At 33.0% G+C, this 27,411-nt stretch overlaps 1 protein-coding gene across 4 annotated transcripts in view; it reads left to right on the forward strand.

Annotated features, from left to right (window-relative positions):
- Window positions 1-26,257, forward strand: part of STXBP5 (syntaxin binding protein 5) — a 168,010-nt gene extending 141,753 nt beyond the window's left edge. For 2 of the 4 annotated variants that reach the window (XM_030853223.2, XM_060283870.2), the window contains exons 24-26: window positions 9,583-9,694; window positions 17,637-17,857; window positions 19,624-26,255. In XM_030853223.2, the coding sequence (XP_030709083.1) occupies window positions 9,583-9,694; window positions 17,637-17,857; window positions 19,624-19,665 (375 nt within the window). In that variant the 3' untranslated portion in view covers window positions 19,666-26,255. Of the gene's footprint in view, window positions 1-9,582; window positions 9,695-17,636; window positions 17,858-19,623 lie in introns of all 4 variants that reach the window. The other 2 variants (XM_060283869.1, XM_030853220.3) reach the window with 2 other exon arrangements.
- The last annotated feature ends 1,154 nt before the right edge of the window (window positions 26,258-27,411 follow it).

Genomic DNA, 27,411 nt, shown 5'->3' on the forward strand with positions numbered 1-27,411 from the left:
CACTTTTCTGGAATCAATTTATTCTATCCTTGGATCAGTGTTTTATTATTTTAGTAAAAATCAATAGCAGCTACAGCAACTTTACCTATTTATGTTTAAATGCACTGGTCACTTAATAGTACACTCAATTTATGTTGATAACTATCTGCTATATGCCTTCATGATATGGTAAGTGAGAAATGAACTCTGTTCAAGGACCTTGTGATAGAATGTTTTCTTTGGGCAATATTGGCATTTTATTTACCTCTGTATTTTCAGTGCCTAAAAATAATGCCTTGTTAAAAACCTGTTGACTAACGAACTCTGTGGTTTCCAGAGAACCCTATTACATTGTGCATTTATTTAACTTTAACCAAAAAAAATTAGGAAGATATTTATAAACATTAATGGAATTTTTAGCCAAGATGGAATAATAGGAACCAGATTAACCCTCCTGCCTGAAACAACAAAGCATACACAAACATGAAATAATAGTTTTCAAGATCCTAGACATCAGGCAGTGAAATGAAAGTAATCCCTGAGAGACAGGAAGCAAAAGAGGTGCCCCAGCATTCATGCCTTGATAGAGTTTCCAGAACGTTGCAGAGAGAGAACACTAGAGATCTACAAAGGGTGCAAGAGTACTCCGTAGAGTTCTGTTCAGCATATACGTATGGATAAACTCTCTGGCCAGAGAAAGAACCATCTGAAAGGAATAGAGGATTAGAGGGAAACACGCCTTTTCCCAACAGCCAGATGGGAAAAACTTATAATTCATTTATGAGTGTTTTAGTTTCCTAAGGCTGCTGTAACAAATCACCGCAAACTTGGTGTCCAAAAACAACATAAATTTATTCTCTTACACTTCTGAAAATTAGAGGTCTGAAATAAGTTTCACTAAGCCAAAATCTAGAGAAGAATCTGTTCTTTGCCTCTTCCCTCTTCTTGTAGCTGCCAGCATCCCTTGGCTAGGGGCCGCATTACTCCACTCTCTGCCTCCGAGGTCACATTGCCACCTCCTCTTGTGTGTGTCCAATCTCCCTCTGCCTCTCTTTTTAAAAAGACACTTGTAATTGGATTTAGGACTCATCCAGATGATTCAATATAATTTGCTCGTGGCAAAATACTTCATTACATCTACACAGACCCTTTTTTCCTTACAAGGTAACATTTATAGTTTCCAGGGATTAGGACCTGATGCCTTTAGATGACCATTTTTCAGCAGACTTCAATGGGAAATTGGGTAAAGTACTCAGGAAGGTCTTGGCTCATTAGGGAGGAATACTTAGCCTTAAACTGAGCACTGTTCCAGAGTTGCCTAACAAATCATGAAAGCAAGACCCAAAAGGGTCAGAATGTTTCCTAGTATCCCAGAATGAAGCTCAAGATGACTCACAGTAAATTAAAAATATTCAACACCCAACAAAATAAAAATCATAATGTCTGGCATCCTGTCAAATGACCAAGCATGCAAAAAGATAGGGCAGCATGACCCATAATGAGAAGACTAATCAATCAATAGAAACCAAGTCATAACTGACACAGACACTAAAATTAGCGCAGAAAGACATTAAAGCAATTATAACTGTATTTCATGTGTTTAAAAAGTTAAGTAGGAATATAGAAGATATAGAGGCCAAAGTTGAACTTCTAGAGATGAAAATCCGCAGTGTTAGAGTTGAAAAATATACTGGATGGAATTAACAATAGATTAGACATTACAGAAGAAAAGATTAGGTAACTTGAAAGCACAGCAATAGAAAAAAACAATTGAGCATTTATACTTGGAAAATTTATAGCACTGAAACACCTATATTATAAAACAGTATATTAGAAAAGTTCTCATCAAACCAGTGACTTCAGCTTCTACCTTAAGAAACAGAAAAAGACGAGCAAGTTAAACCCAAAGTAAACAGAAGAAAGAAAATAGTAAATATCCAAGTGGAAATCAATGAAATAGAAAACAGGGAAGCAATAGAAAAACATCAATGAAACCAAAAGCTTGAGCTATAAAACCAGTAAAATTGGTCTCAAGCCAGACTGATTATGAAGAGAGAAGTGACTTACCAATATCAAGAATGAGAGAAGTGACTACTGTAGATTCTACAAATGTTAAAATGGATAATAAGGAAATATTATGAACAACTTTAGGCCAATAAATTTAAAAACCTGGATGAAATGGGCAAATTCCTTGTGAGACACATATTACCAAAGCTCACTCAAGAAAAAATAAATAACCCGAAGAGTACTATAGGGAAATTGAAGTTAGAAACCTTGAACAAAGAAAATTCTGGGCCCATGTGTCTTCACTGGTGAATTCTATCAACATTTCAGGAAGAAATAGTACCAGTTCTATACAAAACTCTTCCAAAAATTAAAGTGGGGAAATGCTTCCCAACTTGTTAATGGTAGGTTCATAGAATATGGTACCAAAACCAGACAAAGATTTTAAAGTAAAGAAAATTGCTTATAGACCAATATACTTCACAAATATAGATGTTAAAATTCTAAAGGAAATTTTAGCAAATTGAATCCAGCGGTATATCAGAAGGATAATTCTGGTCATGATAATTCATCATGACCAAGTAGGATTTATCCCGGGAACATGGAGTTGACTTCACATTTGTAAATCGGTCCATGGAATTCACCATATTAGTAAACTAAAAAAATAGGAAGCAGTTGACAAAATCTAACATCCATTCCTGATTTAAAAATAGTCAAACAAGGAATAAGTGGGAACTTAAAGGGCATCTAGGGAAAATCTACACCTAACGTAATACTCACTGTTGAGATACTGAATTCTTTTTTCCTTAAAATCGGAAGCTAGAAAGGGATGGTCGCTCTCAACACTTCTATTCAGTGTTGTATTTAAGGTTCTAGCCAGTGCATTCAGGCAAGAAAAAGAAAGAAAAGTCATCTCGATCGGAAGGGAAAAAATAAGCCTGTTGTTATTCACAGGTGACACGATCATCTATGTAGGAAATCCAATGAAATCTACTTCTAAACACTACTAGAATTTGACAAGGATGCAGGGTATGAGATCAATATGGGGAAGAAATTTATTTCTTTACTAGCAATGGACATTTGGAAATGAAAATTTTTAAAACACCGCTTATAATAGGAACGAAAAATATGAAATACTTTGGGATAAATCTGACAAAAAATATGAACGACTTCTACATTGAAATTCACAAAATATTGAAAGAAACTGTTAATAACCTGAATAAATTGAAATATGTTCTTGGGTCACAAAACTCAATATTAGGATATTGATTCTCCCAAAATTGACCTATAGATTCAACGCAATCCAAAACAAAATCCAAGTGGGATTTTTTTTTTTTTGTAGGAATTGACAAGTTTACTTGAAAATTCATGGAAATGTATGGGAGTAGGCAGAATAGCAGAAAAACTCAAAAAAGAATAAAGTTGAAGGGCTAACACTACCTGATTTTAAGAACTATTATAAAGCTACAGTGATCAAAAGAGCATGATATTGGCATCAAATTAGATAAATAAATCAATGGAACAGAGTAGAGTCTAGAAGTAAACCCACACATACCTGGACAACTGATTATTTTTGTTTCTTGAAGTATAGTTGATGTATAATATTATGTAAGTTATAAGTGTACAATATAGTGATTCACAATTTTTAAAGGTTATATTCCACTTATAGTTATTATAAAATATTAGCTATATTCTGTGTGTTGTACAGTATATCCTTTTAGCTTATTTTATACGTTATAGTTTGTACCTCTTAATCCCCTATCCCTATGTTGCCCCTGTCCCCTTCCATCTCCCCACTGGTAACCACTGGTTTGCTCTCTATATCTGTGAGTCTGCTTTTTTGTTATATTCACTAGTATGTTGTATTTTTTAGATTCCACATATAAATGGTATCATACAGTATTTGTCTTTGCCTGACTTATTTCACTTAGCATAATGCCTTCCAGGTCCATCCATGTTGCTGCAAATGGCAAAATTCCATTCTTTTTTATGGCTGAGTAGTATTCCTGTGTGTGTGTGTGTGTGTGTGTGTGTGTGTGTGTGTGTGTGTTGCATCTTCTTTATCCATTCATCTGTTGATGGGCACTGAGGTTGCTTCCATATCTTGGCTGTTGTAAATAATGCTGCTGTGCATGTATCTTTTCAAATTAGTGTTTTTTATTTTTATAAAAAACATATGTAATATGTAACCAGGAGTGGAATTACTGGGTCATATGATAGGTCTATTTTTAGTTTTTTGAGAAACCTCCATACTGCTTTCCACCATGGCTGTACCAATTTACATTCCCACCAGCATTCCTAGTGTACAGGAGCTCCTTTTTCTCCACATGGGCAACTGATTTTGACAAAGACAATGCAATGGAGAAAGAATTGCCTTTTCAACAAATTATGCCAGAAAATTGGATGTTAAAATGCAAAAAAAAAAAAAATGAGATTTGATCCATGCCTCTCACTATATACAAAAATTGATGGATCAAAATGGATCATAGACCTACATGTAAATCCTAATACTGTAACACTTCTAGAGGGAACCTAAGAGAAGATCTTTGTTAACTTGAGTTGGGCAAAGATTTCTTAGCTATGACACCATAAAAGAACAAATTGATAATTTCAACATCAACAAAATTTAAAACTTCTGCTCTTCAAAAGACACTTAAGAAATAAAAAGATAATCCATAGACTGGAAGAAAATCTTGGCAATGTGTCTGATAAAGGATCTGTATCTAGAATATGTAAAGGACTCTTAAAGCTCAATAGAAAGAAGACAGACAACTCAGTAAAAACATGGGCAAAATATTTGGACAAATGCTTCACCATGAAGAGATGCTTGACATCATTAGTCATTAGAGAACTGCAAAGTAAAACCACAATGAGATATCGTTAAACACTTACTAGAAAGGCTAAAATTAAAAAGAATAGCATGCTAAGTTTTGACAAGGATGTAGAGAATCTAGAACTCTAATACACTTCTAATAGGAATGAAAAAACAAAAACAATACAACCACTTTGGAAAACAGCTTAGCAGTTTTGTAAAAAGTCAAACATCAATGAACGAAAGACATAGTCATTCTACTCCTAGTTTTTTAACCCAAGAGAGAAGTAAATTTATATTCATAGCTGTTTTATTTGTACTAGTCAGAAACTGGAAGTTACCCAAGTGTCCATCAACAGATGAATGCATGATCAAATTATAGTATATCCATACAGTAGAATACAACTCAGCAATAAAAAAGAGTGAAATGTTGGTAACATTCAGTATCATGGATGAATCTCAGAACAGTTATGCTGAGTGAAATAAGCCAAGCAAAGAAGTGTACACATTGTATGATTCTATTTACATAAAACTAAAGAAAATACAAATTAATCTGTGGTGAGAGAAAGCAGATTGGCAGTTACTTAGAGATAGGAGGTCGAGAAGGGGGTTGAGAGAAGGTCTTACAGAGAGGCACAAGGAAATGCAAGTGATGGATATTCACTTTCTTGATGGTGGTCGTGATTTTACGGGCATATGTGTATGTCAAAACTTGGCAATTTTTACACTTTAAGTATATGCAGTTTATTATGTCAATTACCTCAATAAAACTATTTTTAAAAATTAATGGATTTCAGGACTTTTTATTAGCATTAAAGTGCAGTTAGTCAAAAGTATATTTATGGATCGAAATACTTAAATTTCTTTCTACAGCATTATTCTAACCATATCTTGAGTGAAAACACAAGGAAAATTTACAAGTTGTCTTTCAAATTGATGACTTGATTTATCTGTGAAACTTAAATAAAACTTACCATAATCATAAAGAGGTGGAACATACCGATTAATTCAGTTTAAACAATTAAGTTAATAACTGTTCTAAGCACCTCAAGATCGTAACTTATAAACAAAACTCCATGTGTTCACTGTAAAAAATCGATGACAGTTGAACTGTTTAGGTTCTCTTGAATATATTATGCAGCAATACTGAAATTTATTACTGTGCTTATCTTGGAAGATATTTATGTAGTCTCAATATTCTTATAACAGAGAGTTTTCTTAATCAAAGTTATTAAAATCAGTGATTATTTGATGTAATAAAAAGAGTTTAGTTATTATAAATAATACTGCTGTGAATATTGGTGTTTTCATTTTCTTCAGATATATACTGAAGAAAGTGGAATTTTGGATCATACGGTAGTTCTGTTTTTAGTTTTTTGAAGAACTTCCATACTGTTTTCCATAGTGGCTGCACCAATTCACATTCCCACCAAGAGTGCACTATGGTTTCCTCTCCTCCACACCCTTACCATCATTCGTTATTTATAGGCTTTTTGATGATAGCCATTCTGACAGCAACCAAGATATGGAAGCAACCTAAGTGTCCCATCAGCAGGTGAATGGATAAAGAAGATGTGATAGATAGATAGATAGATAGATACATGCATACATACATACACACATACATACACACACACACATACAATGGAGTACTACTTAAACATAAAAAAGAATGAAATTTTTCCAGTTGCAACAACACATATGGACCTGGAGGGTATTGTGCTAAGTGAAACACGTCAGACAGAGAAAAATATACTGTACATTATCACTTATGTGTGGAATCTAAAAAATAAAACAAATGAATGAATATAACAAAACAGAAACAGACTCACAGATAGAGAAAACAAACTAGTGGTTACCGGTGGGGAGAGGGAAGAAGGGAGGGACAATATAGGGGTAAGGGATTAAGAGGTACAAACAACTATGTATAAAATAAATAAGCTCTAAGGATATATTGTACAGTACAGAGAATGTAGTCAATATTTTGTAATAACTTTAAATGGAGTATAATCTATACAAATATTTAACCACTCTGTTGTACATCTGAAACTAATATTATAAATCAACTGTACTTCAATTTAAGAAAAAAGAGTAGTGACAAAGCACTTACATTGACTCATTCATGAAATTAGTCCTATATTTTACCACTTAAGCTTATAAACACAAATGACAAATGAAATCCAACTGTCTAACATCAAACAAGTATACTTGTTTCTATATATTCATATTTTAGAGTAGTTTAAAAGTTCCAGACATCGTTTCAGACATACAGTTTCCCATTACTAGATGTAGAGAAATATCACAGATAGTACAAATCTATTTCGATTTCACCAACATGTATTAGTCATTAAAGTTAAGTGTTCTAAAGCATAAATTTATCATAATTAAAATCCTTATTTAGATACAAGTGAAAAAATACCTATAGATACTATTTTATATTCTTGAAATATGTACGTTTTTAACATCAATACTTCTCCCCAAATCCTAATACTAACTACAGACAGTGCAGACTCATTAAGAAATACCTAATTTTTTTTTTATGTCTTTATTGGAGTATAATTGCTTTACAATGGTGTGTTAGTTTCTGCTTTATAACAAAGTGAATCAGTTATACATATACATATGTCCCCATATCTCTTCCCTCTTGCATCTCCCTCCCTCCCACCCTCCCTATCACACCCCTCCAGGCGGTCACAAAGCACCGATATGCGGCACTTCCTTCAAAGATATCTATTCACAATGTTAATCTAATGATAAATGACTTGCATATTTTCTAATTTGTTTCATCCCTATGTGAAAGGAGATTTTTCTATTTAGTGTATACCTCATTGAGTGTCTGATCTTGGAATTGTATGTTATCTTCAGTTTATTAAAGATAATCTTCATTATCTTTAATCCTGGTAACATTCCCGAGAGGTAAGTATTTTTATCACTTCTTTATAAAGTTGAGGAAGCCAGTTCCCTGGGAGACTGATTTGCCTAAGTTTCCTCTGCAAGTAAGAGTCAGAGGTGAGAGTCAAACCCAGGTCCACGTGGTTCCAAAGTTTATACTCATTCCAGTACACTGTAGTGATTCTTGATTTATAACTGTAATCTTTGGATTTTTAAATTTCTTAACTTTACATTTGTAAGATTGCAAGCTCATTAAACACCAAATAAATTAAGAGCTGTAAACCATAATTCTAAAGTGAGGTAAATTTCAAAAAACATTTTTATGCTGTGACTCTCTCTCTCTATATATATATATGTCATATTACTCTTGATTTAGCATAAAAGACACTCAAATGGTAGCTATTTGCCATTTGTTTTATCAATTTAATAGATACAGTTTAAATTAGAATCTGTGAAGTACAGTATAAAAAAGATTGGAAATATGCCTAAAATCATCTTCTTTATATAGGCTAATATAAATTTGAATTAAATAATAGGTATTAGTATATTCTATGGTGGGTTTTAGCAAGTTTGATTTATTGACTTCAGGAAGTTTTTCGTTCTACTTTTACTCCACTTTATAGAAATCCAGAGGAAGAGAATGAAAATGTAAAGCCTTCAATCCACTTCAACATTATAAATGAAACTCTGTGTTGTATAGTGTTAATATATATTTCCTTTCATTTATAATCTGGTTGGAGAGACAGCATTAATATGGATAATACTGGGAATTCCCTCATAGTTCAACGGTTAAGACTCCGTTCTCTCACTGCCGTGGGCCCGGGTTCAATCCCTGGTTGGGGAACTAAGATCCCACAAGCTGCGCGGTGCAGCCAAAAATATATATATGTGTACAGATATACCTAAATGTAAAATCTTTGGACATCCTTTATTAACTTTCTTAGCCCAGCCCTAAGGAAGAAACTCTAAAAAATACATACTTTAGCTCCAACTGTAATAATGTAATATCAGAATACAACAGAACTATCTGGAACCAGTGGTGTACTTGTCCTTTGTATCATAGCTACTTCTCTTTAATGGGCAGAAATGCAATCCCAAAGCCTCACTATACTTTTATTTTGCTTTTAAAGCTTCCCAAAACTGCCTTGCAAATAATATTGCTACCATCCTTTTTTTTTTTTGTAGAAACTCCTCTTCCCTCTTTATGTCTCATCTACAAAGTCAGTAAGATGTCAGCAATTTTTCTTGTCTCCTGACTTACTTTTACCATTTCTGTGCTCTGAAAAATATTGACAAAAATTTCAGAAAACTCTGACAATATAAAAAGAAGCCTTTCCATCTCCCTGCCAGATTTCTGAAATTCCAGGTTTATGTTGGCATAATTCTCTTCCCAGCATTTGTTCATGAAAAAAGAAGTATGTATGTCTTTCTAAACTACTAATTTTCTGACTCAGCTATTTTGGATAATTCCAAGACTGTGTATCATCATTACACTGGACTTTTCAACTTGCTAATAGATTTTCTTCTTTCTAATTTAAGAAGACCTAGTTATTAATCCAGTTACCAATTCCTGATAAGAGTTATATGAACACTTTGTCATTAAGATTGGAATCTCCTTACAATTTAAGCAGGAATATCATCTTTGCTTAAAATGTGAAAAAAGTAATCTAGCCAAAGTAGCAAGCAGCAAGTTATTCTTAGTCAAGTTAGTCTTAATAACTTACTGTTTGACCAAGTCAGAATGTTCTAGATCTGATCATTTGAAGTGTACTCATTGTTTGTGAACCTCAACAGGTAATGTAAGTTTGAGTTAAAGAGTTTACAGTGATGGTTTTGTGAATTATAGTTTAGTGTCCCTGAAGCTTTAACAATTACAATTTGTTTTGATTTTAAAGGAAATGTTGGGTGAACTCTTCACTCCTGTAGAAACACCTGAAGCACCAAACAGGGGATTCTTTAAAGGCTTGTTTGGAGGTGGTGCACAATCTCTTGATAGAGAAGAACTATGTAAGTTGATTTATTTAATTTGGATAATATGTCTATAAAACAGAAACATCCAAGCCATATAAATTTTTCTTACATGTATAAATTATGTTCACCTTTTTCCTCTCTGTCACAACAATTGATAGACCCAAGTTTTTGCAAAATACATAAAATTATATTCTGCCATATTCTAACTCAAGTCAGGGGAATAGTTTACTCTGGAAACCAAAATCGGAATGGCTTCAGGTGACTAAAAAGGAATATTCACAGCTTTAAATGAATAATTTAAAAAATTTTTTTGACTTTCATTAAATATGATCTACATTATTTTAATTCTGTAATTGACTTTAGTTGATGACCTTAACTTTGAAAACGTTTTTACTTAAACATTTATTTTATCTTACAAAACTTCCAGAACTAGTCTCATTGCACTTAGAAGGTTATTTAAAATATAAAATCTGGTTCATCTACTACCTTCCATAGAATTGGCACAAATCAGAAATTGGTCCTTGAATGAACTAATGAATCAATGAATGTCTGACCTTTCTTTCAAATAGGAGCTCTTAGCTATCCTTGAATTTTTATTTTCTTTTATTCTTTATTTTTTGCTAGAATATTTTAGAATTTCCCTTTTCTGTTTGGTTGACTAGAAAGACTGTAAGATTAAATACCAGCAAGTAAGTGTGTAGTGCAAGTTCATTTTAAAAACTTACCCAAATGATTGTTCAGTCATCTGGGTAATGAGGATTGGTCAGTTTTAATTCATTTAAAAAATGAAGACTGTTCTTCAAGTCACGGGGGGACGGATATTTTAGAATAACATTCTTACTGAGGTTAATAGACAAAGTTATACAAAATTCAAACATATATACATTTTTTACTTCTCGAAAACATCGAAGAGCTAACAGTATAGTGGAGACAGTATCCGTGGGGAAAGGTGGTGAGCGTGGCAACCTGAGGCCACTTTTACCCTGGAGTACTTTGCTAATCTAAAGCAGCAAGCTGAGATTCTAAACTGTGATAGGACTAGCAAGGTAGGCTCCCAGAATTGGCCAAGATGGGAACCCTGATAAATAACTCTTTCTCTTTGCAAAGACCCTAAAGGGCCACAGCTTAAGAGTAAAGGTGAACTGGAAGTAAATCAGCACATACAGACACACAGACTTTCAGCTCAGCCTGAGATGATCTGAGTGGCCCAGAAAACTTTCAACTTCAATTAAGATTTTTTCAAACTGCTAAAGTCCCCAGCAACTGGCAGATTCCAATGAAAATGTTCTCTAAAGAAAGATAACATATTCAGAGTCCTCATATCATTTTTAGAAATAGTTTTTCAAATATGTAGTCAGGTAATCTGGAATACTAGGAATCAACACCATGATCAATAAAACAGAAAAAGCCAAAGCAGAATCACAGGTACTTCAAATATTGGAGTCATCAGACACAGACTATAAAATAATTATTCATATTATGTTCAAGAGGATAAGTATCAATACCGTGCCTGAACATTTTATCAGGTAACTGAAAACTATAAAATCAATACAACAAATGTGTAAAAGACTAAAATGAAATTCTAGAAATGAAAGATTCAGAAACCAAGATTAAAAGCTTAGTGGATGAATTTAACCACAAATTAGACACAACTGAAGAAAGAATTACATAACTTAAATGGAGGTCAAAATAAAACGTCCAGAATGTAGCACAGAGAAACAAAAAGATGTAAGATACATAGGAGAAGATAAAGGAAATAGAAGTTGCAGTGAGAGGGGCTAACATATGTTAGACCTTCTCAAGAAGGAGATAGGAAAGAATGTGAAGAAGAATCAATATGTAAAGAGATACGGCTGGGAATTTTTCAGAATTGATAGAATACAGCACTTCACGCATAAGAAGCCAATTAATTCCAAGAAAGATATTTTTTAAAAATCCACAACTAGATAGGTCACATGAAAATAATGTGCATCAAAAACAAAGAAAAACTTTCAAGTGGCTAGAGAAAAATGATAGGTACCTTTTAACAAGTTATGGACTGAGTTCTCAACAGCCAAGGTAATAGGATGATCTTCTATCGTCCTATTATCAGAAGGTAGTACTTAATCTAGAACTATATACTGAAAAGAAAATATTCTTCAAGAACGAGAGAGTTTTAGACAAGTGAACAAATAAGCCTCACTATCACACTAAAGGGAATGCTAAAGGATGTACTTCAAATAGAGGGAAAATAATCCTGATGGAATGTCAGAAATATAGGAGACAATGCTTTGGAAAGAAAGTAATAAATACATGCATAATTATAATTACTGAAATCTTTATAAACTGTAAAGCAAAGTCTTGTGGTATGTGTATACACATATAAATAAAGAATGTGATCCAAAATATTGCATAAAATCAAGGAAATTAGAAAGGATAAATGGATTTGAGGTGATCTGAGATCCCTGCATTTTTTGAGAGACTTGTAAAAAGATCTATTAGCATTAATAAGTTAAGGATTCTTGTTGTCATTTCTAGGGTGACCTCTGTAACCTAGAAAAGTAGTACATAACTTGATGAATAGCAGGAAGATCACAGTCCTTCCAAAAGGAGGGAAGAAAGAACACAGAACAGGTGAGATAACTAGAAAGCACATGAAGGATGGTAGATTTACTTAAATATAAATAACCGTAGTAAATGTAGGTAGAATAAATATTCTAGTTAAAAGATAGAGACTATCAGACTAAATTTTAAAAGAAGGATAAGTATATTGCTCACAGAAGACACATTTAAAATATAAGAGATAAATACTACCAAATGTAAAATAGATACCTAGTGGGAAGCAGCTGCATAGCACAGGGAGATCAGCTCCTTGCTTTGTGACCACCTAGAGGGGTGGGATAGGGAGGGTGGGACGGAGACGCAAGAGGGAGGAGATATGAGGATATATGTATATGTATAGCTGATACACTTTGTTATAAAGCAGAAACTAACACACCGTTGTAAAGCAATTATACTCCCAATAAAGATGTTAAAAAAATTTTTTTAATAAAAAATAAAATATAAGAGCACAGAAAGATTGAAATTTTAAAAGGTAGAAAAGCACAAACGCAAATGAATCATCTGCCTAGTACGACTATGTTAATATCAGAAAGAGGAAACATTAAGGCATTATTAAGTATACCTAATATTTTGACTTCAATATATATGAAAAACAAATATCGACATAACTGCTAGAAGAGACAATTTCTCAATCATAGTGGGGACTTCTAAAATATATCCATTGATTGAAATATAGCAGCAGATAAAAAATAGGTTGCAAGGGTACAGAAGATATTAACAACACAATGAAGGAACTTAAACCTAAAGAACATTGCAGAATATACATTTTCAAACACACACAGAATGTTCATAAAATGTATTCTATTGTTATTTGTAGGGAAATTATAGATGAATACTGAAGTATTTTGGAGTAAAATATCAATTTCTATAATAAATTTTTAAGTATTCCATTCAAAAATTATATATATACAGACACAGTCAAATGGCAAAAAAAAAAAAATGTTATCTATTACCAAAATTAGGTCATGGATATATGGATGTTTATTATACAATTCTTTTTACTTTCCTATATGTTTGAAACTTACATTATAAAAAGTTAGGGTGTTTTTTTAAGTTTACATTATGTTAGATGATTTTTTTAAAAAATCAACAGATTCCAATGGATTAGAATTAAGAATGTGTGATCTAATCACAATGCAGATGATATGTCAAGACCAAGTTTGCATTGTTCCAGGAATTCAAAGCTGATTTATTATTTTTTAAAAAGTTAATTGGTAGTTCACCACATTAACAGATTAAAGAGAAAAATCATACCACCACCACAATAAATGCAAAAGAGATGTGTTAAAATTCAGTATCCATTCATGATAAAAATTCCTAGAAAGTAATTTGATAAATTATAGCTACAAATGCTACAACATTTAACTATCAAAACTCTATAGCAAATATCACACTTAGTACAGGAACATTAAAAAATATTTTAAATTTTTCCTTTGACATAAGGTATGAGATATAATTCTGTTACCACATATATTCAACAATGTATTAAAGTCCCTAGAGACTTTAAAAGGGAACTAAAAAGAAATAAAAGGTACAATAATAGGATAGGGAGAACAAAATAATCACTTGTGAATGTTTGATATGATGACATATTTAGAAAGCCTAAAATATCTGTAGCTAAATCATTAGAAATAATAGTTTAGTAAACTGACTAGATATAATCAGCATATAAAAATAAAATTCATTCATATCATATTAACAGTAAAAAATGAAATTTTAAAAATTGCTCTTTGTATTAGTTTTCCATTGCTGCTATAACAAATTACCACAAACTTAGTGACTTGAAACAACAGAAATTCTATTATCTTACAGTTTTATAAGTTAGAAATCAACATGGGTCTCACTAGTGTGTTACCAGGACTGTGTTCCTTGTTGGAGGCTTTAGGAGAGAATGGTTTCCTTGCCTTTTTCAGCTTCTAGAGGCCATCCACATTCCATACCTGGTGATGCCTTCCTTAATCTTCAAAGCTAGCAACTTTTTTGCATCTCTCTGTTTTTCTGAAGCCACATTTCTCTGCCCACAGCTGGGGAGAGCTCTTTGCTTTTAAGAACACATGTGATTATACATTGGGTTTACCTGTATAATTAGTCTACCTTTAGGTCTTTAACTTAATCACATCTGCAGAGTCCCTTTTCCCACGAAGGTAACATATTCACAGGTTCCAGGAATTAGAGTGTCGTCATCTTTGGGGGTTTGGGGGGGCATTATTCTACCTACCACAAGAGTATCAAAAAAAATCAAATACCTAGAAATAAGTCTTAACAGAAGATGTTCAGGGACCTCCATGGGGAAGGTAGAAAATTATCGAACTTCGTTGAGAGAAGTTAATGACCCAAATAAATGAAGAGGTATACCATGTTTGTGTGGTAGAAGATGCAATAAGAACATCCCTTCTCTCAAAACTGATATATACATGTACACAAATAAACATTTAATGAAGTCCTTATCAACACCCCCCCAAATTTTGTAACTGATTCTAAATTTTATATAGGAATTCAAAGGGTCTCACTACTTCTATTAACATTATACTAGAGGCTTTAACCAGGACAATTAGGCAAGAAAAGTAAATACAGGCATGCAGGTTTGGAATGGAAGAAGTAAAATTACCTCTCTTCACAGATGACATAACCCTGCATATAGCAGATCTTAAGGAAACCACACACACACACAAAAAAACATTCTAGGGAGTTCCCTGGTGGTCCAGTGGTTAGGGCTTGGCACTTTCACTCCTGTAGCCCCAAATTCAATACCTGGTCAGGAAACTAAGATCCCACAAACTGCACTGCGTGGCCAAAAAATTTTTTAAATTAAAAAAATTTTTAAAACACATTCTAGCCAATAAACAAGTTCAGCAAGATTTTATACAAGATCCATATAAAGAATCGATTGCATTTCTGTACACTAGCAATGAACAAACCAAAAATTAAATTAAGCAAACAATTTCATTTATAATAGCATCAAAAAGAAAAAATACTAAAACATATACTAAACATATGGAAAACATATACTAAAACATATACTAAAAACTTCGAACATCATTTAAAGAAATTAAGACATAAATAAATGGATTAATATCTTACATTCATGGATTGGAATATTTAATATTGCTAAGATGGCAGTACTCCTCAGGTTGATCTATACATTCAATGCTGTCCTTGTCAAAGTCCAAGCTGGTTTTTTGAAGAAAGAAACAAGCTGTTCCTAAGATTCATATGGAAATGGAAAGGATCCAAAATAGCCACACACACACAATTTTTTCTGAAAAGAAGAAAGAAGATACAGAACTCACACATTTTGATTTCCAAAGCTGCTACAAAGCTGTAATCATCAAGAGGGTGTGGTACTGGCATTAGGGTAGATACATAGACATGGAATAGAATTGAGAGTCCAGAAGTAAGCCCATACATGTATGGTCAATTGATTTTCTACAAGGATACCAAGAAACTTCAATGGTGAAAGAGTGGTCTTTTTGACAGATGGTGTTGGGACAATGGATATCCACATGCAAAAGAATGGATTGGACCCCGACCTCACACCATACACAAAAATTAACTCAGAGTGGATCAAAGACCTCAGTGTAAGAGCTAAAACTATAAAACTCTTAGAAGAAAACCTAAGTATAAATCTTTGTGACCTTAGATTAGGCAATGGTTTCTCAGATATGACACCTAAATCATAAGCAACCAAAGAAAAAAATAGGTAAATTGGATTTCATCAGAATTAAAAGTCAAAAAAGATAGTCTGATATCTCATAAGAGTCTAATATCGAGTATTAAAAAATTCTTACAACTCAACAATAAAAAAACAAATAGCCCAATTTTTAAATGGGCAAAAGGTTTGAATAGACTCTTCTCCAAAGAAAAGATACAAATGGCCAATAAACACACAAAAAGATGCTCAATATAATTTGTCATTAGAGAAATGCAAATCAAAACCACAATGAAATACCACTTCACATTGACTAGGACGGTTGTAATCAAAAAGATGTACAGTAACAAATCTTCTCAAGGATATGGAGAAATCAAAACCCTCACAAGTTGCTGGTGGAAATGTAAAATAATGTAACCTCTTTGGAAGACTCTGGCAGTTCCTCAAGAAGTTAAACATAAAATTATATGACCCAGCAGTTCCACTACTAAGTATATACCCAAGAGAATTGAAAACACATGTTCACACAAAAACTTGTACAAGTGTTCATAGCAGCATTATTCATAGTAGCCAAAAAGTGAAAACAACTCAAATGTCCATCAACTGATGAACAGATAAACAAAATGTCATATATCCGTATCCATACAATGGAATATTATTCAGTTATTAAAAAGGATGAAGTACTGATACATGCTACAATATGGTTGAATCTTGACAGTAAGTGAAAGAAGCCAGACACAAGCCCACGCAGTGTGTGAATCATTTGTATGAAATGTTCAGAACAGGAAAATTTATGGAGACAGAGAGTGGATTATTGATTGCCAAGGACTGAGAAGTGGAGGAAATGGAAAGTGACAGCTAATAATCATGGGTTTGTTTGGGTGTTTTGTTTTGTGCTTGAGTAAAATGCTCGAGAATTAGTGATGGTAGTTGTACAACCTTCTGAATAAACTAAAATTTACTGAATGGTTCAAGGCCAAATTTTATGATATGAGTTACATTTCTAAAAGAAATGTATGCTGAAGAAAGAGGGAATCTGACATCAGTCTTTAACGTATTTTAAGACTTTTGCAGTTATCTAGGTGTTAGGTGATGAGGGTCTAGGTTATAAAGGGAAAGGAAGCAATGAATTCCTGAGATCTTTTGAAAGAAGAAGTTGATCTATTTGGTAAGTGACAAGATAAATGGATAGAAAGAAAGGGATGTGGTTATCTACAACTTTTGGAGACTGAAAAGAAATACTGAATAAATTCTACATTTTCCTTCTAAGCCTAAGCATAGTATTTCAAGTAAGAGAAAGTGTGGTATAAATAAACTAAAATAAATATGTATATTTAAATCTATGTCTTTGAATTTAAATATTTTTAAGTTAATTTATCTTTAATTTTTTGGACACTTAAGAGTGATTTTTTTACTGTTATTAAAGTGGTATCAGTATACCCATTATTCATTTCAACAAATAATTACCAGTCACTTTTTTGCTCAAGTTCTATTATATGAACTAGTATAGAATAGAATATTTATTAATGTACGTTGTGTTTTTGTATGTTTGAAAAGTATCTACAAATTATTAAAACAATCATAACTAAAAAGTAATAATTATATAGTAAAATAAATACTTCAATTATATTGTCAATCAAGTTTGTTTTAATGCTATCAGGTAGTAGGATTTTATTAGTAAAAAATTTTCATTTTCTGGGTTACTCTTTCATTTATCAAATCGTTCAGTTGGAGAATCATCCTCGGGAAAGGCTTCAAGAAGTCTTGCTCAGCATATCCCTGGCCCTGGTGGCATCGAAGGCGTGAAAGGAGCAGCATCTGGAGTTGTTGGTGAATTAGCACGAGCCAGGTTGGCACTAGATGAAAGAGGGCAGAAACTTAGTGACCTGGAAGAAAGAACTGCAGCTATGTTATCCAGTGCAGATTCATTTTCTAAACATGCTCACGAGGTATGTCAAATATTTAAGCCAAAAAGCCTAGGTAAAGCAAGTATGAAAACTACTGTATTTTTATAGCTGTTGTATTTCTTCACATGAATTTTCATGTATCCTCAGTATGGTTGCAAATTCCTAATTTTTGCCGCCAGCGGGAACCATTACAAGAATATGTCTCAGTAGCCTTTGGTCTCTTACTGTAGTTTATATATTTTGAAGGTACCTGCTCACCTTCAGCCTTTTTGTAAACAAAGCCAGTGGCTTTGCAAACAGTTTCTTAGGGGTTACAGTAACAACAACAAAGCTAATTTTCCTAAATGCCCAGATTCTACTACAAACTTCTCCTAGAGAAGGAAATAATTTGCCTCTTGATCTTTAGGTAGAGTTAAGTAACTGAAATTGGCCAATGTTTTTATTCAATGAAACAATACTGAATCTGTCTGTAGACCAGCTCACACAGAGGAGTAATGTGCATTTTTGCAACGAATTCATCTTGATGAACTAGGAAGTTGTGGTGGAGCTTAAAAACAGATGCTCTAAAGTAGGGGATCCCTAACTGGCCTTCTTACAAATACACTTTGTTAGCCAGAATAGTACCCTTGGAAAACTGAATTTAAAAGCCGTCAGGTGGAATACACGTTCTTCATTTCGACACAGAGTTCTGCCACTCCTTGATGCTTTATACTGGGCTACTTCACACATTTAGTTCCTAGCCTAGCCCTCAAAGGCATTTGAGTGTATTATCTGAAGAAGCCATATTAAGGTTATTTTTATATTTGAGTACCCACTCTGTCAGTAATAGCTCTTCTTTAAACTTTTCAGTCAAAAGTCATCTCCTCCTTGCTCAATAATGTTGACAACTAGAATGTATGAGAGGTAACTTGACTTGGGAGAGAATTGTCCAGGCTTTCAGAGAGATTCAGAGATCTTTCGTGAGTCCATGTACTAGGCCAACACACCTCAGATACAGGCTAGTGCCTTAAATCTAGGTCAGGCCTTTTGTTGGCATAACCGTGCCCCTGACTGTGATCTCTAAGGCATATAACAGTTCAGTTAACCTCAGATATATCTACAGTCAAAATATTTAGCAAAGAGCTCAATCCCTAGCTGTTCGCTCTTCCCTTCTACCAGACGTTCCTGAGCCATATGTGAGAGTCTAAGGAAGACAGTACGTTGAGGTGGTTAAGATCATGGGTTCTTGAATTAGACTCCATGGGTTCAAATCCCAGTTTCACCATTGTGTTACTGCAGTTAACCCCTATAAGCCTCAGTTTCTTCATTGGTAAAATAGGGAGACTTTAATAATGCCTAACAGATAGAGTTGTTGAGAGGACCAAGTGAAATCATGTAGAGAAAGTATGTTATACAGTGCCTGGCCCAGAGTTAAGTGCTCAGTAAACTGTAGATGGCAGCAGTAGTAATTTCAGCCTTTCATTCTCCAGGTTCTTTAAGTATTATTTTTAATTCACTTTAGAGAACTGAAAGTTACCTTATTTTTTAAGTTATTAGCTTAGGTCACCAAAGAATGCACTGAGCCAAAATTTACTTATGTCTTGTCTTTAGGAAATGTGAGGACCTTCCAGGCTTGTTCTTCATAGTTACATTCCTTTTTCCTTGAAACGGAACAGTTCCTGCTTCCTGCTTTCCATATAAATACTAAATATAAAAATGAGAGGATGTTTCAGAATGATATCATGTTTTAGAAAAGTATAGCAACCAGTTGTAACTGTTGTTATTCTGGCATTTTTAAAATGTGTTTTTTTGTGTTTTCTCCACTTTAGATGATGTTGAAATACAAAGATAAGAAGTGGTACCAGTTCTGACAACCAGAAATCCAACTAAGTCCAACTTTAGCCAGAAGGAAAAAGAATTTTCCTATTTTATTTTATTGATTTCACTTTAGGAAAGTTAACATTAAAGAGATGTTCATCACTGGATACTGCTCTTTCCTAGCACAATCATGCACTGTTTGACCTCAGTCATGCAGCTTTAACTGAGGAGTGTTCACACACACTCAACGTGGAGTATATGCTGTGGACCAGCTACGAGTTGACAGTTTGGGAACTAGGATGGTCACATGTTACAAATGAAGAAACAGGGATGTTGAGGGGACATAGCAGGGATTTTTCCTGGGTCAGTCCTGTATAAAACTTTCACATGCCGAAAGATTCTGTGCTGTCATTATCTGCCATCGTTGTTTGACCTCTTTGAGGGAGAGGCAATAAGTCAGAAGTCCTGAAGCTGAAACAGTTATATTTGTGTCACTGACTGACTTATAAATGGCTGTCTTGGACTTTCCCTCCCTTCAACTGACTGGTCATCAGTATCATTAGTGAAAAAGAAACAAACTGTTTATTACCATATCTTTAGACAGATAAGCTGAATGGTGGGCTTTAAATAATAAAAACATACACATAGTTGACTTGTGTATGGGCTACTCTTGGATTCTTGTTATTGTATACTTGTGTTTAGTCCATATTTTGTCAAAAGCAAAACAAGGCGATACATCACTTTTCATTGAAAAGAAAAGTGTAGAGCATGACTGAACTGCTCATCATTCTGGGAGTTTCCATGTAATGGCTATGCAGTGTGGAAAGTGAGAAAAACCTCCATTGTGGTGAGGAGAATACTTCAATGTCCCTTGTCCTTGTTCTCATTAATTCAGCTAAACGTGGATTTGACCAAAATAGTTACTGGTTAAATTTGTAGAAATGTTGAAATTGGCTAAGTTTTTAATTTTGCTTGAATTTTTATAAAATGTTTAACCTAATGTACCTTTGCATTACTTAATTAAAATTGCTTAAAAAAATGTTTCATTATTTCAGTAAAATGTTCAGCTCCCTTTTTAATATGCCCTTTACTTGCTAACAGTTCCAGTACACTCAGGTGATGAGCCAATTAAATCTTAGTGCACATGCTGTCGCATGGAAAAAATCACAAGCATCCTTTGTCAATAATTATCTATGTAAGAGTCTAGTCTGATGACGTACAAAGTATTTTCTGTAGAAATATACTATAAAACTGTTCATGTCCTTTCAAGGTTTTAAAAAGCCAAAAGGAAAGGAAAATATGTGCATTTTGGTAACTAAATTATTCCTGTATTGGAGTATAAAGCAGATGAGACCATCAGTGGACAATAAATGATTGGTCCCTAGAATAGCACACAGACAGAAAAGAGATGACGGGGTAGATCTGAAGTAGGTAAGCTCATTCTGCAGGCTCATCTGAGATTATTACTGATTGTTCTTAAAGCAACAAAGGACGAATAATATAGAAGATTATACGTAGTATTAATGAAATTTAAATATTTTCTTCTATAAAAAATAGTTTAAAACAGTTTTCTTTTGTCATTAAGAGATAATCAGAGCACAAATTGATAGCAAACATGATGGTTGTTTTTCTATTCCATATGATCATTAAAGATATATTGTAGAACACCTTAATTTCACAGTCTGTTATGCATTTTTCCTCTTTCCTCTTTTCATTAATAAAGCTCTTATGTTTACATTTTATAACATGCACTATGGGATATGAAAGTTTACATTAAAATTTACTTTAAATATCATTAGGGAGGGATTAAATATATGTGATGGAGATAACTGATCAAGCCAAAAGAAATATTTTAAAAATAGTCATTCTCAAAAGTTTTTGACTTTGTATAAAGTACCTATGAGTAACATTTCTGTTAGTTAATGTCAGCTATATGATGAACATGTAGCAATTTACAAATTGTTTAATTTGTATCATATATTATCTAATAAACCCATTGTTCCATGATATGTCACAGGAAGTATTAAGCCGTTTTTTAAAGGTACAGTTTTGTGAATGTCACCAATAAAATCAGTAGTTAACGGATTTGAAGTTGAGAAGCACTAAGTAAAGTAATATACTGGTTGATTCCCCATTCATGTGTAAGGGCATATTAGCTCCAATTATTTAATTTGCTGTGTTATTTCGTGTTAATTGTATATCAACTTAATTTTTATATCAACTGTCATTTTTCCTGTTGTATATAAAATGAACCAATCTTGTAATTATTTTCAAATAGAGAAGTTAGATACATTTACCTGAGATGGGTTTTATAAGAAAATCTTAAATCAATATTTCAAGTTATTTTATTTCATTTTTAAATTAATCTACAAATTATGCACAGCAAACTAGAAACTCACTTAGGATTAGAAAGCTTGAAGTATTTTTGAAAATAGGAAATAAGCTTCTCAGAGTTATACTTGATTCAGTCTGTAGATAAGAGACAGTCTGCAGTAATAAACTAACCCAGGGAATTTATTGTAATTTGAGAGGTAACATCTCTTATTTTTTTTCTAACGCAAAAAGTTGCAGTCACCAGCAAGCCAAGATTTCAGGAAAACAAACCAAAAATTTAAAAAAAATAGTCAAAATAGAAAATATTAGAAAAGTGAAAGATTTTTGTGTGCTTCCTCCATATCTTCAAACATTATTCTTTGTTGCCTGTGTCCTTGACTCTCAAATCATTGAAGTATTCACTGATTAGCAGTTTGTCAGTAGGAAGTGGTTTCCCTATATGTACCACATATCTGGTTCATTTTACTCTTCAAACTAAAATCCATATGTATTTGCTTAGAACGTTATTTGAAACCTTATATTCTGACCACTTCTGTATATTACAACATTTGAAGTTTTCAATTATCTTAATTCCCTTGGTTTGCATTTCAATTGTACAAGGTGTTTCCAAAAATGGTTATGGATATAACTGAGCTATTACTAACTTCTTAATTTGATTTTTTTATGGATGGGAAAAAGTGCTGCTAATTGTCTATGTTATTATGTGTACTGTATTACAATTTAAGTACAGTACTTTAAAGAAAGAAGCATTTTCTTTTGCTTAGAACTTTTTAATTGTAGGTTTCTCTGAAGTTATTTCATGTAGATATGTGTTTTAAACAAGTCTGAAAGTGTTACATACTTTTAGGTTACAGGGGGTGGTGAGAAAACAGCAGAGGAAAGAAAAAACATGTGAAAGATACCATGGACTTCAAAGTTTTACCCTGAGTTCTGTATTCCATATATGTTTTGCTTAAGGCATTTTTTCATGTGACATTAGAAAAGCTATATCCAAAGGTAAATTTTTTGTGGCAAAGATTTATTTTACATTTTAACTTTTGGGATTTTGTTTATTTGTTTTTCCAAAATAAAGAGCACTGAACTTCAAACTTGAATTTTTTCTGCAATTTTTTATGTAATGAAAACTTTTTATTATCATTTAATTCACATTTCTCCGTTCAAATCAAGTGATACGTATGTATAAAACATACCAAAATTGTGAATATGCTGCTAGCTGCACCTTAAATGATCATAGTTTTAAAACCTTCAATAAGGTTTTATATAGTTTTGAAGGAAAAAAAAATAGTAAAATCATTTGCTGTTTGTTTCAGCGTTCTAGGTCTTAAATTATTGCAACACTTTCAGATTTGTTTTAAGATCATACAGTAACGTGTTATATTTATACGTACTGCTAGAGAATATACTTTTAGTTTTAAAATGGAATTTTTATAAATGTACTCTTTAATTTTAAAAATGGTGAACTTGTTAAGTTTAAGTCAAAGTACTTAAAAAGTATGTATATTATCCATACAAAAAGTTATGTTTTACGCTTATAATAAGAAATATTGGTATCTCATATCGAGATACAATTAATTTTAAAGAATCATACATCATTCAAAAGTCTTCACACATGACAGGAAAGATATCATTACTGTGGTTTAAAAGAAACCCTCTATTGAGCATTTTCAAATATTAATTTTATTTTGGGGAAAATGCCCACAACAATAATTACAAGATCTTTCTCAATAGCTGCAGCTTGCTGTTGGATGCCTACCTTAATTATTGTTTTAAAATATATATATATTTAAAATAGTTTTCCAGATATTTTCTTCTACCTTTTTTAAAAATAAATTTCCAAAAATGAAAACAGAGTTTATGTATTTTTGTCAATGACGGTTTTTATTTTGTAGTTTATAGAATTTGTTCCTTATCAGTTTGATACTTGATCAAATATTCCTAGACTTTTTAATCTGTATTTACTTTGAAAACGAGCACTTCTCTATCTTAAGTGTCCTCCTTTTTTTCTTTTCCCTTTTAGGGTGTTTGTTCTCTTGAACTGAAATTTATGCCCCAAAATTATTTTTTTTTCATTTGAAAATGAATGTGAAGATACTGTTTACAGCTTTTGTTAATTATACTTTTCATCACTCTGATCAATTTCTTGTAAAGTGCTATGGGGATGATTTTTCCTGTGACTCTTAATGATCTTACTGTTACCACAGAAGTTTTAAAGCTTCTGTGGACAGAAAATAGTTGTAACAACCCCGACAAAAATCAAAGGGGAAACTTTCACTTACCTTTCTCAGCTGAATTAAATGGTTTTAATAACTTCCCAATTATCAGGGTTATAACATTGCTTTCTTCAGTTGCTCACACAGTCTTAAATTATTAGGCACAATTCCTTTACAAATTGAGTACAGTAGTCCAGGACTACGTGTAATTAAATTGCTCTTTTCATCGCACTCTTTGCATCAGAAAAATCGTGGCTGTGTTCTGCCAATATTTTGCAATGAGGCTTATAGTTTAAAATTTTATACTGTATGAGTTGTAAATAAATCAGTATTAATTTATTGTAGGTTGTTTGGCTCAGGCATTTAAAATGGATATAGGCTAATGACAATGGAATCCTATTTATTTGGGAGTTTGGGGTTTTTTTTATACTTTTGCAATGTGTTTTGTGTTGTTTAAATTTTCTTCAACTGAGGACAACGTAAGGAGGTGGAAACAGATTTAACATATCAATAGAGAGCAACGCAAAGAGGGTAAATCATGTTTTAAATTAAAAAAAATTTTTTGTGTAAATAAATGGTACTGTGATACTTTAGGTGTGACCTCTGCTTAACGTGGTAGTTAGAACCAGAAAAACATTTTGCTTTCGAGTTATACTATTGGTTCATTGTAAATGCAACACCAAAACCAATATTAAAAAGAGCAAGATCAAGTTTTTCTAACATTGTCCACTTCAGGGGCAAAGCATGGTTGGTATAGAGCTCAAGCTTGTGTACACCTCAAACTGTACATGCAGGTAGTTTTCAGTTGCTGCACTTTTTTTTTTTTTTTAATCTTGCTCAGTCCAGTAACTATCTCAAAGGTGATTGCTGGAATATGCATTTTAAATATGATTTAAAAACCCATCTCTGTGTACTGTTTCATTTAAAACAAAAAAGCACTATTGCAAACACTAAAAACGTGTTAAACTTTGTAGTTATTTTGCATTCCTGTACTTTACAACTGTCATCACAGCAAAAGGTTTAAATTAGGTAATGAAATATTTTTGTAAATAAATACCGTTAAGCTGGTATTTTAAAATAATGTATTATAAACTAATGTTTCTGGAAAATGTTCATATATATGTATATGAATGTCTCTTTATGCTGAAGGGCTCTGATTGGGCAAAATAAAATATTCTAATCTCTCCTGAAACTAAATAAGCCCTTTTTTCTGGGAAATTTGTTTTAATGTTTTTCTCTGAATTGTGGAATTAATCCAGTAGTTCAACCTCAGCAAATAATAGATAAAATAGATTTCTACATGTGCGAAGGGAAAGTCAAGCTAATCAGGTAATTCAAGTAAAACAAACTGTACTTTTGTTAACGATCTGGACTTTTTGGTGAAAGTTACCTGCCCCTACATTGAGTGGGAAGTACAGTAAAGGGTGAGGGTCCAGACAGTAGGCACCAGCTGTAGATGAAGACATCTTGGCCTTGGGTGTGTATGGAAATCCACAGCATCTTGTTAAAATGCTGATTTGGATTCCAGGTGTCTCAGGTGGGGCCTGATTTTGCGTCTCCGATAGGCTCCCAAGTAATTACAGATGCCACTAGCCTATGGAACATACTTGGAGTAGCAAGGTTGTAGATAATTTCCATAAATGGCCTTTTGCTAGTTGATATTATCAGTATCGGTGTCCAACTACTTGTGCCAAAAATGAACACCACATTAATGGATGTAGAATAATGTAGCTCAGAGACGACCACACGTCCTTATTTATCATTGTTTCCATTGCATTTCAGAATAAAGACTATGGTAATTCTCATTAAATTGAAGCTTTATTTGATTTTGAAATCTGTATCATGTTAACTGCCCACAAGGTGGCAGTCATGTGTCACCTTATTGTCAGCCTTTAACAAGAGGCGGTTACAGTATGGTGTAACAAGGGAAAACTGCATGCAGACTTTGCAAAGGTTAATTTTTATGTTGATACTTTTCATCCAGAAAATCATTAAAGTCTTAGATACGGAACTGACAAAATATCTAAGTTATTTGTTGTAAAGTGATGTAGATCTTTTGGTAGTGATCTGCTATATTATCAAAAATAGTATTTTTCCAGAAAATATAGGCATAAAGTGATAAAGTTTTAAAAAATAGAGAGGCTGTCTTCATGTATCTCTGTTCATGGCTTTTTAAAGAACCTTAATTTAGGGTGTGTCCTGTTTAAATGGTACAGTGCTGTCCACTGTTTTAGACAGAAATATATTTGTCATTGTAACTCTTCATAGGTGTTTATAAGACGATTCTGATCTTCTTCCATTACTTTAAAAGGTAATGTGATTGCTCTGTCATAAAACTTTTTTTAGTTTTTGTACAAATGTGATCTTTTAAAGAAGAAAAGATTTCTCAAAGTCATTTTACTTTTTCAAATTTTAATTTACATCAATACTCTAGTATGTATTCACTCAAAACTTATGGAAATATTCTGACCTTTAGTTTTGGTAACATTATCCAATTGTACACTATTTTAAAAAACAAAACCCCATAGTTTCTCATAACTGCTTCTAGAAACAACATAACATTAAGCTACACATTTAATTAATAAAAACAGTTTCAGGTAATACAGAATATGTTGTTACTAGCAAAGTCTAGAAGTCTGAGAGCTTCATTTAAATATCAAACTCAAGTCCTTAATTTACTTATCTGTTGCAGATTTCTGTCATCCATGGAAGACCTAAGGTACAGCTATCAACAGGTACCCTGACGCAAGGTTAACCGACAGTGTTACTATTTCACAGTGTGTGTGTGTGTGTGTGTGTGTGTGTATGTGTGTGTCTGCTCCCAAGCAGAAGACCCCTTTGTGCAGCTCTCCCTAATTGAGTTTTATCTCCGAATGTTTCTCTCACCCTCCCTCTCTCTCTGTTTCTCTTTCTGTCTTTCTTCCCTCTCCCTATCCCCAATGCCTCTCACTCCAAATCTCTTTACTCTTTAGTAATGTTTATTTTAACCCAGCACAGTTCTTTGCCAATTTTGGGCAGAAATACTATAATTTCTTAATGTTTCTCAGGGTCTCCCCCTAAATATTGGGTGAATTTGTAAATAATTTTTAAAAGCAATAATGTCATCCCAACTCATTGTGACCTCCAGACCTGCAAAATCTCAGCAGATAAAGTAAAAACAGTTTAGCACACAGAAGACCTGTGCTGAGGCAGAGATTTTTAAAACGTAAACGCTGGAGGGGTGTGAGGTGACAGAACGTGCAGGCAGCGCTCAGT

This window comes from Globicephala melas, chromosome 14 (assembly GCF_963455315.2).
Source record: "Globicephala melas chromosome 14, mGloMel1.2, whole genome shotgun sequence".
NCBI classification, from domain to species: domain Eukaryota; kingdom Metazoa; phylum Chordata; class Mammalia; order Artiodactyla; family Delphinidae; genus Globicephala; species Globicephala melas.